The 14,022-nt window shown below is 34.1% G+C and overlaps 2 protein-coding genes and 1 pseudogene across 4 annotated transcripts; 2 read left to right on the top strand and 1 right to left on the bottom strand.

The window, feature by feature from the left end:
* Positions 1-2,042: 2,042 nt before the first annotated feature.
* Positions 2,043-2,927, top strand: LOC140965940 (NDR1/HIN1-like protein 26). Its single transcript, XM_073426216.1, has one exon. The coding sequence runs from the start codon at positions 2,097-2,099 to the stop codon at positions 2,730-2,732; it is 636 nt and encodes a 211-aa protein (XP_073282317.1). The 5' UTR covers positions 2,043-2,096; the 3' UTR covers positions 2,733-2,927.
* An 816-nt stretch (positions 2,928-3,743) lies between these two features.
* On the top strand, positions 3,744-6,362 carry LOC140965921 (uncharacterized; annotated as a pseudogene).
* A 357-nt stretch (positions 6,363-6,719) lies between these two features.
* Positions 6,720-13,501, bottom strand: LOC140965946 (uncharacterized). 3 transcript variants are annotated; one of them, XM_073426232.1, is made up of 5 exons: positions 13,474-13,501; positions 8,166-8,587; positions 7,796-7,910; positions 7,467-7,646; positions 6,720-7,387 (listed from the first exon to the last, which is right to left on the bottom strand). In XM_073426232.1, exons 2-5 carry the CDS (start codon positions 8,418-8,420, stop codon positions 7,257-7,259), a joined length of 681 nt encoding a protein of 226 aa, XP_073282333.1. In that variant the 5' UTR covers positions 8,421-8,587; positions 13,474-13,501; the 3' UTR covers positions 6,720-7,256. The 3 variants fall into 3 exon arrangements, 2 of the variants coding, with proteins under 2 accessions (XP_073282333.1, XP_073282332.1); XM_073426231.1 differs by having other exon boundaries at positions 6,722-7,396; XR_012173187.1 differs by having other exon boundaries at positions 6,721-7,396; positions 7,467-7,910; positions 7,986-8,587.
* Positions 13,502-14,022: the final 521 nt, after the last annotated feature.

Here is a 14,022-nt window from a genome sequence, read left to right as displayed (position 1 = left end):
TAATATATATATATATATATATATATATATATATATTAAGGATCTTATATGTATGCATAAATAAGCCACATGATTTAAAGTGTTATATTTTAATTAAGACAAAAACTTGTGTGAGACGGTCTCATGGGTCGTATTTTGTGATACGGATATCTTGTTTGGGTCATCCATGAAAAAATATTACNATATATATATTACTTTTATATGATTTTGGATTATATAATGATTTTTGAATGAGAAATGATCATTTAAATTTGGATAAAATTTAGATTAAATTCAAATAGATTTACTTTTTGTGATAAGTGTACAATATCATATTTTTTCTTGAATAACAAATGCTAAATAAAATAAGGGTACGGACCTAAATTTGTTAATGTATGAGCTCCGGTTAAACAAAATATAAAGATAGATTCATTATTTTTAAATTTATTTATTATACCTCTGGCAATATAATATTCATAACTCATTAAAAATTATACCTCCGAATTCCAAACTCCTCTCAAAATCTAATCAATGCTCAAAATTAAATTCTTAATATTTTGAGGTCAAAACTCAAATCATCAAACTGTATCGACATCTGTCTGTATTAACTATAAGTAGTTAGGCCCATTATAAATTAACTGTTCTCCTATTTTAAGAAATCAGCCCAATAGTCTACAAAGACCTAGACCCAGTCGTCTTTAATTCTGGATTTCTGGGCTGCAAGGCCCATTGTATATTAACCGAGTCTGGACCATGAGCCCAGTTGTGTGCTGATGAGTTCTAGGCCGCGTGTTTTCTCAATTATAATTAATGGATAACATAATCAAAATAAATAAATAAAATTAATGGATAAAAAAATGAGCATGAATCATTTAGTACAAAATATTTCCTTTCACAAAAATAAAATAAAATTAGTAGTTTGATTCGTTTGGATTATTTTTTGAGGCACATACGTTTTGTGTGTGTGTGTGTGTGTGTGTGTGTATTTGTTTTTAAATAAAATCAATAGTTATTTTATTTATTTTTCCCAGTGTTCGGAGATGCTCGTATGTGAGTAGCCACATCTCTAAAATGAAAAATTATAAGATTTATTAATTAATTTATTTTAAAATGTTTCGATTTTCCCTCTGGAAAATCAAATACCTTGAATTTACAGCTGTTAAATGCTATCATAAAGCCTATTTCGATATTTTATTAAAAGTTTTTTTTAAAATTTTTATTTCTCATTTTATATTAATTGTCATGATTAAATTATAAATCATTGTTCAGACAGGCTAAAAAACAAATCCCATACGATTATTGCAAAGTTGTCCTTATGGGACATGCTATATTTCAACCTATTGGCTTGTGACAACTTTTTAGCACTTTAAAAAAGTACTCAACTTTTCTTCCCAATAAATCTTAAAAAAAGCATTTCCCTTGGATTCCAAAACTGACTTAGTTAGACTGACTTCCTACACTTTAAAAAAAACAAAAAAATTTATCAATATTATTTCACTATAAAAGCACATCTATATTTGAGTATCTGCATGGTATTGTAGTGTATGCATATTCATGAATCAAGATGGTCATTTACTAAGAAAGATATATAAAAGTGATTTGAATATCATACTCTTTATTTTCTTAAAAAAAAAAAAGAACCCAAAGATTCATCTAACAATCTAATTGACCAATTAGTTTTCCTAGTTAACCAAAGTCATCAAAACTTGTCCAATTTGAGTTTTGATTAATTAAGTTTTCAAATTTTGGTTTTATTATATCAAATTTTAATTTTTGACTATTTTGATCAAATTGTTGACATGATCTCTGACAAGTTAGAAATTTTCGATTCCCCGTCAACCTCTTTTGATGTAAGGTCTGCATTTTTCGTTGTCAGATCATCAATAAAATCGAAATAGTCGAAATTAAAAATTAGTGTACTAAAACAAAAATTTGAAAACCGAGTGATCAAAAACGTAAAATTAAAAAAAAATTTATTTTCACTCTAACGTATTTTCATGAGTGAAACTATTACAATTTGAATTGGTAGTCAAAAGCAAATATGTGTTCTATATATTTATTAACCCTCCCTTTCCCATATAGCACACCAAGCTTCCCATCTCTCTCTCTCTTTGCAAATGTCTCAAATTCATGTGAAATCTCCCAAACACTGCGCTGAGAAACAAGCACTCAACTCCCACAGGTTCAACAGAAAGCTCTTCTTTTACTTCATAACAATCCTACTCACCCTCTTATCCTTCACAGTCCTTGTTTGGCTCATCCTCCACCCCACAAAACCACAATTCTCACTTCAAGAAGCTCAGATAAATCAGCTTAACCTCACTTCTACACCGCCTCTCGTCAACTCGTCCATACAGCTCACTCTCTTATCCAAGAATCCCAACAATCGAGTCGGGATTTACTACGACGAATTTCGGCTATATGCATCCTATAAGGAACAAAAAATCACTACTGATTCTTCCATTTCTCCGTTCTATCAAGGGCACAAAGAAACAAACCTTCTAAGCGCGTCTTTGATCGGGAAACAGCAGCCCGTTGCCCCTTCGTTTGTATACGAAGTTCAACACGATCAGGGCACAGGGAAGTTGGCCTTAAATTTCAAGGTGATAGGCAAACTCAGGTGGAAAGTGGGATCTTGGGTTTCTGGGAGGTATAGGTTAGCTATAAATTGTATGGCTACTTTACAATCGGGACATGTATCCTCCCAACTCTTTAGTTCCAAGCAAGGCATGCAGTGTTCTACCGTAGTGTGAAGAAGACCAGCTGGAGCTTATAACTTTGTAACTTATAAAAATGCATGGTCTTAGGTTTTTATATAATAAAGATTGAGCTATATAGTATGATGATTTTCTCAATCATTTTCAAGACTTGGTTTTCTGTGAAATTCACCAACTGTTTAGTAAAATCTGTATTAAAGAAGCAATTGAAAAGTTTGCAACTTTGCAATAGTTAGCCGTTAATTTACCTTATCTTTCTCCTCTCAGCTTTTTGCTTGGCCTTCATTTTCATATTTGCATGCTTTATATGATGGCTGCAAAAGCCTAAAGGATATTGCGTTTTTGGAGTCTAACTGGGGGAAACTTTTAATTCTTGGTGATTTAACTTGATTAGTCACCCCTAAGAAGAAGGGACGCACACACATATTATTTTTACATATATAACCCAGTAATATATATATATATATATATATATATATATATATTAAGGATCTTATATGTATGCATAAATAAGCCACATGATTTAAAGTGTTATATTTTAATTAAGACAAAAACTTGTGTGAGACGGTCTCATGGGTCGTATTTTGTGATACGGATATCTTGTTTGGGTCATCCATGAAAAAATATTACTTTACTTTTTATGTTAAGAGTATTACTTTTTATTGTGAATATCGGTAGGGTTGACCGGTCTCACAGATAAAGATTCGTGAGACCGTGTCAAAACAGATCTACTCTTTAATTAATTTCTTTTCTCGAGTAAGAAAGGAACGAAAGTATATATTTAGATTTACCTACCAAAATCCCAAAATTAATTTTTACATTTCTATCTTCTCTTTTCAACAAATAAAATTTCAAAATTGTAATAAAATACATATAAAATAAAAACACTGCCAAATTTTAGTGAGAAAAGATCCAAATCGAAACAAATGGGTATGGTATCTTATTGCTTGATAATGCAAACTGAAGTGGGCTAAACTTGTATCAGTCCAAGCCCATTTGTAAATCTATGTATGTCGGTTAATCCCATTATGAATTTGGACATTTATTTATTTGGTATCAGCCCAATTTGTTAGCAATATATAAACCGACTTCCTTCTCGCGGCCCTGTACTTGCCGAATTTTGCACTTCTTCCCCTTCCATTATCAGTGTCGGCGATAGGATTTTCTGTCATCAAAGGTTAATTTATTTATTTTTCTTGATTTCTCGTAGTTCGTGTGTGATTTATATATGTATAATTTTAAAGCTTTTGCTGATGTTTCTTTAGCTTAGAGCTTGGTTTACATTTCTGTGTGAGAGACTTTTGAATATGGAATCTTGATTTTGCTTGCTCTGAATTGAATTATTTGGTTTTTGTTAAATACGTAGGCAACGATGAGATTTATTGGATTTTGAAAACATTTCGAAGATGGGGTTCGAATTGGATGTGTGAGTTGTGACATCTCCGATATCCATCGTGGTAAAGTTTTTCTCTTGTATTTTTTTTACGGTTGAATCTATGCTTCATTTGCGAAATATACACGTGATCCTTTATGGATTTCATGGTGATTCAGGTCCATGTTTCATATTCCAGTAGTAATTTTAGCTGTAGAGGTATTTCTTCACATCACATTTACTTTTTGACTTCTCTTTGTATGCTTAAACAGCTTCCGAGCTCATGTGAGTGTTGAATCATGCCTTGGGAGAACGCTGTGAAGTTTTTATGAAGCTACTTTGATTGACTGAGTTTGGCAAACTTTTTGTGACAAGGAAACTAAAAAGTCCTTTTGGTGGTTTTTTATCCTGTATTGCTAGAAAATTAAGAATATATTTCTACTTCTTGGTTTTTGTTTGTTAATTGTGCAAGGTATCCTAAATCATCAATGAAGTAATATGTCTCTTTTATTTTTAATTACTTAGGAATGGCACAAGAGGTGGGCATGTTTACTGTGCCCCAGACAATTGGTAGCGTTTTGTGCTGTAAATGTGGCATTTTGATTCAACCAAATGCTGCGAATATGTGTCCGAAATGCCTGCAGTCTGAAGTTGACATCACAGAAGGCCTACAAAAGCATGTCATTATCATCCATTGCCCTGAGTGTGAAACCTATTTGCAGCCACCTCGGACTTGGATTAAAGCACAGCTGGAATCCAAAAAGTTGCTGACCTTCTGTGTGAAGAGATTGAAGAACTTGAATAAAGTCAGTTTTGTGCATGCTGAATTTGTTTGGACTGAACCCCACTCCAAGAGGATTAAGGTGAAGTTAAGGGTCCAGAAGGAGGTTCTCAATGGGGCAATTCTTGAGCAAGCTTACACAGTTGAATATGTTGTGCAAGACCAGATGTGTGAATCTTGTTCACGAGTGCAGGCAAACCCTGATCAATGGGTGGCTGCAGTGCAACTGCGGCAGCATGTTCCTCACAGGCGCACCTTTTTCTATCTCGAACAGCTTATTCTTAAGCATGCTGCTGCTGTTCGCGCAATAAGAATTAAGCCGTTGGGCCAGGGGATTGATTTTTTCTTTGGTAATAGGAGTCATGGTGCTAAGTTTGTGGAGTTCTTGGGTAAAGTAGCTCCGATTAGGAGTCGGCATGACAAACAACTTGTGTCCCATGACCCGAAGAGCAATAATTACAACTACAAGTACACGTTTTCTGTTGAAATTTGTCCAATCTGTCGTGAGGATTTAATCTGTCTTCCACCTAAAGTGGCTGCAGGTTTGGGAAACCTCGGGCCACTGGTAATATGCACTAAAGTGAGCAACAGCATCGCGTTATTAGATCCATTCACTCTGAGGAGCAGCTTCGTGGATGCTGAGCAGTACTGGAGATCATCTTTCAAGCCCTTGCTCTCCTCTAAGCAGCTCGTGGAATATATAGTGTTAGATGTGGAGGTTGTTTCTTCTGAGGTCAACATTGGTGGCTCAAGGTATGTTCTAGCTGATGCTCAAGTTGCCCGAGTATCTGATTTTGGAAAGAATGACACGATTTTCAATGTGAGAACACACCTGGGCCATCTTCTAAATCCCGGAGGTTACGCCCTCGGTTATGATTTATTTGGTGCCAACAGTAATGATATTGAACTAGACAAGTACAAGGGACTCGTACTTCCGGAGGTAATATTGATAAAAAAGAGCTATGAAGAGAAACGCCAGAAGAAGAAAGGTAAGCTGCGATCATGGAAACTCAAGTCTCTCAACATGGAGATTGATCTCACTTCTAAAGGTAGAGACAACGAGGAAAAGATTAACTCTATGTATGAACAATTTTTGAGAGATCTGGAGGAGAATCCTGAGTTAAGATTTAGCATCTCTCTATACCGGAATAGAGAATACCAGCCATTGGAAATGGCTTCTGTGACCGATGGTGAAGATGTTCCTTCCATTCCAATTGACGAACTGCTAGCCGATCTTGATTTAAGTGCTGCAGAAGTCGAAGATGATGACATGGGTGAATGAATGTTGTAGTGGCAGGGATAAGAATCAGAGGGGTGGTCGTGTCTTCCTTCCCTCAAATGCTTCCATGTAACTATCTTCATGTAAAAAAATTTGGGATCCACCATTGAATTGGTATCAGAAGACAGGTGAATTTGTTTATATGAAATAAGGATAGGGTTGGATAATCTTCTTGTAAGTTGTATTACAATTTTATAAATTGTTATTTGAGTGAATTTTGTTTTGGTATGAACATTCAGAGGCTTGTTGTAATATCAAATTATTTTTGCATTGATCTAATATTATTCTATCACCCTCTACACCTCGTTCACCATCTGGTCTTTCAATGGACTTGGAGTTTTTGTTTTTTTTTTTGGCCCCTGATAATTTTAAGCAGTATTTGGATTTCGACTTGGAATTAACGATCTGGGGAGTGATGTGTGATGAAATGATAGCTGATTATTTAGTAAATGTGAAATTATTGTTCCAAAAAAATTTAAATTATACAAGCAATATTTTCTTGACATGAAGTAGCTTTGAGGAAATACAGTCTCCATCAAGTTTCTAACGTGTTAATTTAATTTTATAGAACATATAAATATTTTTTTTTCAAAAATTAAGAAATTGTCCACCGTCATGCAATAATTTTTTGGCCAGAAATAAAAACCTCATAAAATCCAAGTCCAGGTACTGCAAATAGGTTTCAGCAAAACATCCATATATACAAAAATATACAGAGGATGACAAATATATTGGTTATGTCATCACCATGATTGGGAAAAGGAGGTTCGTGCCATGATTTTGCTACTTTCCCGAGTCCTCCCATAGAAAACCCTCTTCCAATTCTTCCTAGCTGAAAGAGAGTATCACAATACCCACATCTACTTGGATCAGAATGCCTTATGATATGGTTGTTAGAGCACGGATGACCCAGTTCATATCCATAACCAGCTATAGACAAATCGTGGTTTTCTTCATCGAGGGGCATAGCTTGATGCAAGAAGTCGGGTTCAGCATATTTAAGGCCTCACCTTCTAACTGATCTCCAACGAGTGTCTTGGATTGCTGCTCACTTTCATATATATCTAGTGATTTCAAGTTGTCCTCTCGAGATTTCAAGATATTGAATCTAGACATAATGGGGTCGTTTTAAGCGACAGAAGAGATCCGACCCTGTGTGTTTGGTTTTAGAATCATGCTATCTTGAGACTTATAGGTTAGCTTGGAAGACGTGCTTGGAGCAGGTGAAATGTGAACCTTTTGCATCGTTGCTGCGACATCTTTATTTTCTGCGAGTGTTCAAAAACTCTGATTCAGTTGAAAGCAAAACAAGATTGGATGATTTCTGTAAGATCTAACCTTTTGATGATTTGGGTTTTGATTGTTCCATCTCAATTTTCAATCGGTCAAAGCGAGCTTTATAGCTGATGGAACACAGTGTAGCTTCAGCCTCGAGCCACAAGCTCTTAAAGAGTTTTGCTTGAGAATCCATTTCTTCATTATAGAGGATATTTTCCTCGAGTACCATCTTTATGGACTATTATACAGCAGTCCATATTAGATGAACAATAGTTGTTGATGATAGTGGCAAATACATGTAATTTAGACACGATATTACCCACAATTCACAGCAATGCTTGCATCGTTCGGACATGAATTTACAATAAAAGAGCGTATATACCTTAGCTTTGCCATACCATCATCTCTTGTTAGGTCTGTATCATCCCTCAAGAAAGAAAAAACAGGTGATTTCTCAACTCTCTCACCATCCTTTGCATGCCCATGTTTATAATCAACAGTACCCTGAAGAAAAAAATATGCAAATTTATATTTGAGAAACAACTAAGATTTTTTTGGTGAAAGGAACCAAATATATACTCAAAACAAAATGTTCCAAGATCTGAAACATGACTACATGAGAGCTCAATGGCAGTAAGAGAGTTGGTAAAACCTGGCAGTAGAAAATTGGAAAATATATTGCTGACTAACCGAGACTTAACAAAAATAGAGGACTAACACACCCCTTTTGCTCGGTCATACGAGTCCAAATAAAGGCACCATAGCATGGCACTCTCCAAATTTCTCGGATATGTATCCCATAAGATTGGAAGGTTCTTGCTTATTTCTTGGCCGAAGAGTTTTACTACTCATACAAGCATCAAGATTGCTGATTGTGTGATTCAGAGCCAAGATGTCTTCTTCTTCCAAAGCGCATGCATCATACGAAAGATGAGACAGAAGCATCTCTGAAAGATAATGCGTTGTTTTGATTTTTGAATCTGGTTGTAGTTCAACATGCACAATGCATGACATCTTCTTGAGAAGAAGGTAAAGCTAGGACTTTCTCAGCCACATGAAATGCAACAGCACCACTACTTTCAGAGGCATCATTGATATTCATCTCAACTTCATCTTTACCGCTGAAATGCTTCAGGTCATGAGAACCATGATTCAAGTTTTCAGGTGAATCAAAGTTTAGCCTCGGCTGTTGGAGATTTAACAAACTAAATCTATTAATCATGTGACTAAATCCATATATCACAACATGCCAGGAATTCATGTCGAATTATCAGAAAATATGAATAACAGTAAATACGTACCAGAATCTATTGATAGATCGAGCGTCAGAGTTATGGATCTTCCAAGACAACAGAGAATAGACCACCTTATTCTTGCCTTTGATGGGAGAAGAAGAGAGATCTAGAATACGTGTGCCGTATGTATTCTGTGTTATATTCTTTGTGCCTTGGGGACCATAACCTTATATAACTTTAGCAGTCTTCAACGCATCATAGAAGACCTAATTGGGCTGGGTTTCTACACATAAGGTAGACCATACCAATTTATTTAATACTTTGGAAACCCATAATTAATTAGATCACTTTATTGGATCCTTTATTAGATAGCTTGTCCATGTACAATTAATTAAATTATGTGAGCCCACAAAATAATTCCAACAATCTCCCACTTGGGCCACATAAGTTATCCGGATATTGTACATGCAAAAACTGGATTGAGCTCTTGCTATCTAAACCAAAATATTCCTTAACAATATGGTCTATCAATTATACAAATATTGAACCAAAGCAGTCATCGCTACATTTAAAATCACTAGACCCATCAATGATCACAATATTAGCATAATCAATAACATAGATCAAGTATGGATGTGTAGCATGGAAATACATAAATGTGATCCAAGAATAAAACATGTATTTCCAACTGATTCTCCTAATGACTCAAAGAGTCCAATAACAGACTTTCAACCAAATGCCAAACCGCAATGAAAGTCATCACTTTATTTCATAGTAATTCAAATAAACTTTAGTCTGTACAGAAACTTAAATCATGTCAAATGAGTCAACGCATAAACTGAATACAAACTCCCACTGTACAAGCATATTAACTATATGGACAACACCAATGTGTGTCATATGCCCAAAAATCTTGGGTAGCCAACCCATGACAAACGCATCCGCAATATAGAGTTTGCAATAACATGCTCAATTGACACACAATCACTCTGAATTATTTCATTCCAACTAGAAACTTCATGTCAATATCTTTTGACTTTGACAAGTTTCAGTTGTTCTTTAAATATAATATAGCGGCTTTTTATTATCACAACTGATCCTCAATAGTTTCTTAGACCAATGATAAAATTCCGCGACTTTATTCGGAGTCCAAATATCCAACTATTCCAAATGTCAGATTTCCGATGTGTGAGCATAAAATCCTTAGTTCACTTCATGTACCGCATAACCCGATTAATGATCCAGTGTCGGGTTTCTTAAATATCTGCCCAACATTCCAATGATGTTCACAATATCTAAAAATGTTCTCTATAAAACCGAATGAGATTACCACATGATAAAATTTATATCACCACATATGTGGACATAAACATCAATATATTCTTCTCAATGTTGACTTTCCAATTTACTCACTCCCACTAAAGTCAACATACGAAATTAATTTGCATTTAATTTCAAAATTTCATGCATGCATAATATCAATGTCATTTAAAATATTGATGTTCAATTTATCAAGCTTATCAATCAAGGAACTCATACCAAATATATTTGTATTTCAAAAAATTGAAAATACCACATGGATAAATTAAAGCAAAAAAACTTGATTTGTTCAAACATGTAACTAAAATCAAATTTCGTTTTTCAAATTCAAATACCAGTTCCTAAATAAAGCTTTTAAAAAAAACACCAACAGTTTTATTGTCATTTTCATAAGATGTATCTTTCACCATCAGTTGGAAATCGGCTCCTTAGGCAACCCTTTCTTTGCACGCCAATTGGTGTATTTGGGACAATCCTTCTTCACATGCCCATCAGTCCTTTTGCAAAAGAAACAAGTGATCACTTTATCTTGTTTCTGTTGCTCTATATGCTGTGAAGTCCCAGAGTTTCCTTCTTTATTGCTCCATTTCCTTTTCTTATTGATGCAATTACCTTGATAGTTAGATGCCAAGTGAGCGCTTTCAATCACATCTTGTTTCAATCTCTCCTCCTCCTGAACGCACTGTGCAATAAGCTCATTCAAAGTCCACTTTTCCTTCTGGGTATTATAACTTATATTGAATTGATTAAATTGCGCAGGCAGAGAGATCAAGACTAAATGCACGACTATGTCTTCCCACAATTCCAACTTGAATGCTTTTAGTCGAGTCACAAGATTTGACATTTCCATTATGTACTCCCTTATGTTCCCTTTCTCTTTGTACCGCATTGAGACAAGTTTAGTCAGAATAGTACTTGTCTCGACCTTTTCGTTTGCAGCGAAACGATCTGCTATTTGAGTAAGGAACCTTTTGGCATCATTTTCTTCATGAATTGCACCCCTTATAGTATCTGGAATGGAATGTTTCATAATCATCAGACTCATGCGATTTGATCGCTCCCACTTTTCCAAAGAACCCTTTTGATCAGCAGTTCCTGAACTGGTCAAAAGGGCGGGGCGATCTTCCCTTAGCGCATAGTCCAAATCCATGCAGCCGAGCACTATCATAACATGCTCTTTCCATTTCTTGAAGTTTGAGCCATTAAGTACTGGAATGTTGTTTAGATTGGCAGATATAGAAGATGCTATAACAAAATGGAAAAAAAAACTCACGATAAAATATAGTCCATGCATATATTTAAATTAAATGAATAACAAAACATAAGCATGCTGGTGGTGGGCCCATTAAAAATACCTAGCACAACATTGATATTTAGTCTTTGAACAAAAATAACAATTTGTAAGTGGTACCCTCAAATATAATGGTTATTAAATATTGATAATAAATTCGGCCAACAATATGCCTTTCTTTGGACCGACAATTGCATGCATGGATAAATCCAAAATTATCACATATTTATTACCACATATTGTGCTAAAATTTGGTCAGAAAATGACCTTCCTTTGGGCCGATCATTTTCCGCATAAATTTAACACAATTTAATATCATATAATGTGTCTACAATCTGGCAAGAAAATAATCTTCCTTTGGGCCGATTAATTTCTGCATAGCTTTGACACACTTTAAGAGCATATAATTATGTGCTTATAATCTGGCCAAAAAATAACCTTCTTTTGGGCCGATTATTTTCTGCATAGATATAAACACATTTTTTTTAAGTCTGCAATCTGGCCAAAAAATAGTCTTCCTTTGGGCCGGTTATTTTTCGCATAGATATAAATGCACTTGAAGACGATATATTGAATCTAAAATTTGGCCAGAAAATAATTTTCCTTTGGGCCGATTATTTTCCGCATAGATCTAGAAGCATTTTAAAATAATCTATCGTGTTTGGAATTTGGCCAAAAAATAATCTTCCTTTGGGCCGACTATTTTTCGCATAAATTGAAACACAATTTATTTTGAACTTTAACAATATCTACACATCTCAAAATCACTTTATTAACATGAAATTTAAATTTAACACCAAATTTGAGATACAAGATATCAACTTAACTTAAAATTTTCACAAGAAAATTTAATTTACTTTGATTGGGCCAAATAAAACTTAGAGACCAAATATGCAAGAAATAAAATATTTGCACTTATAATTATTCATCCATAAATATTTTATCGAAATAAACAAAGACGATAAAATAATGAATAATTCCATATTAATTTTATTTCATGCAATTAAATTTTGAAATGGTCGAATTTAATTTTCACAAATCAGAATTGCGGAAGTCAAAATTTAATAAAGGTCAAAATTCTGGATTTCAAAATTTGGATAACCAAACAAGGCCTTAAATCACCAAAAAACCCCAAATTCGAAAAACCCTAACCTTCAAAAACCGCCGCCGCCACCACTTCCGGCCAAACCAGTCGGCGGCGACCACGACCAGCCGTCGCCTTACCACGGTCGACCAGAATCCATACCATCACCGATCAAAAATCGGGCATAAATCTATCGAAATCAGCAAAAAAAATGACAGAATTCGCGCGTGTTAAAGTTCCGAGATTCAGTCCAAAATTTGATCGTTACAGAAGCTTTTATGGCCAATCGATGGAGGGTTATTGAGCGCCTATGCGTGGCGAACAAAACGCCTACCGATTCGACGCCGAAAAGTTTCCCGAGAACGGCCGATTTGCCCAAATTACGGCGACCAGCCTCATTCGAAAAAAAAAATCCGAATTTTCGAATTTTTTTTTAAATTCGAAAATTAATCTGAATTTTGGATTTAAAATTCGAAAATAATGTATCCGAAGAACATGAATTTATTCAGATCCAAATTCAGAAAATTTAAAAATCAGATCTGAATCCACAAATTTACAGAGAAGAAAATTGTCTCATATCTGATAATAAAACATACTTTTCTGTTTCGATCCATCAATAAACAAAAATTCTCATAATTCAACATGAACGCGGCTCTGATACCACTTTTTGGAGATTTAATGAACTAAATCTATTAATCATGTGACTAAATCCATATATCACAACACGCCAGGAATTCATGTCGAATTATCAGAAAATATGAATAACAGTAAATACGTACCAGAATCTATTGATAGATCGTGCGTCAGAGCTATGGATCTTCCAAGACAACAGAGAATCGACCACCTTATTCTTGCCTTTGATGGGAGAAGGAGAGAGATCTAGAATACGTGTATCATATGTATTCTGTGTTATATTCTCTGTGCCTTGGGGTCCATAACCTTATATAACCTTAACAGTCTTCAACCCATCATAGAAGACCTAATTGGGCTGGGTTTCTACACATAAAGTGGACCATACCAATTTATTTAATACTTTGGAAACCCATAATTAATTAGATCACTTTATTGGGTCCTTTATTAGATAGCTTGTCCATGTACAATTAATTAAATTATGTGAGCCCACAAAATAATTCCAACATCGGCATCTCAAGGGCATCCTCTATCTAATTCTTATCTAATTTTTTAAAAAGTTACTCCCATAATAAATAATATTAATGTGATTATAATTTCTTTATTGTATACAAAATAATTTTTTAATCAAATTTTTTACATATAATTTAATCATTACAAATAAATATAAATCAAGTTATTTTTTAAGTCAAGTTATGGTATTTTTATTTTATTTCTTTGATCATTTATAGTGTTATGTTGAAAAAAATATTAGATTTTAACTCTAAAAACATTTATTGTTTGATTTTAATGATAATTTTTGCACATTCAAACACATAAAATGTGAATCACATATTGTCTTTAGTATTAAAAATTTATACATCTAAAATTATGAAATTGAAATTTTTAAAGCTTATTTTTAGAGAACATGAGAGAGGTTAACCCCAATTTATTTTTCACATCAGGTTATCATCTATTTTGATATTTTATGAGGGAATTACTATATATATATATATTTTATTTTTCACATCAGGTTATCATCTATTTTGATATTTTATGAGGGAATTACTATATATA

Source organism: Primulina huaijiensis, unplaced genomic scaffold (genome assembly GCF_012295235.1).
Source record: "Primulina huaijiensis isolate GDHJ02 unplaced genomic scaffold, ASM1229523v2 scaffold16847, whole genome shotgun sequence".
Lineage (NCBI taxonomy): Eukaryota > Viridiplantae > Streptophyta > Magnoliopsida > Lamiales > Gesneriaceae > Primulina > Primulina huaijiensis.
Note: the sequence above shows the minus strand (reverse complement) of the source record. Positions and strands in the feature narration are given on the sequence as shown.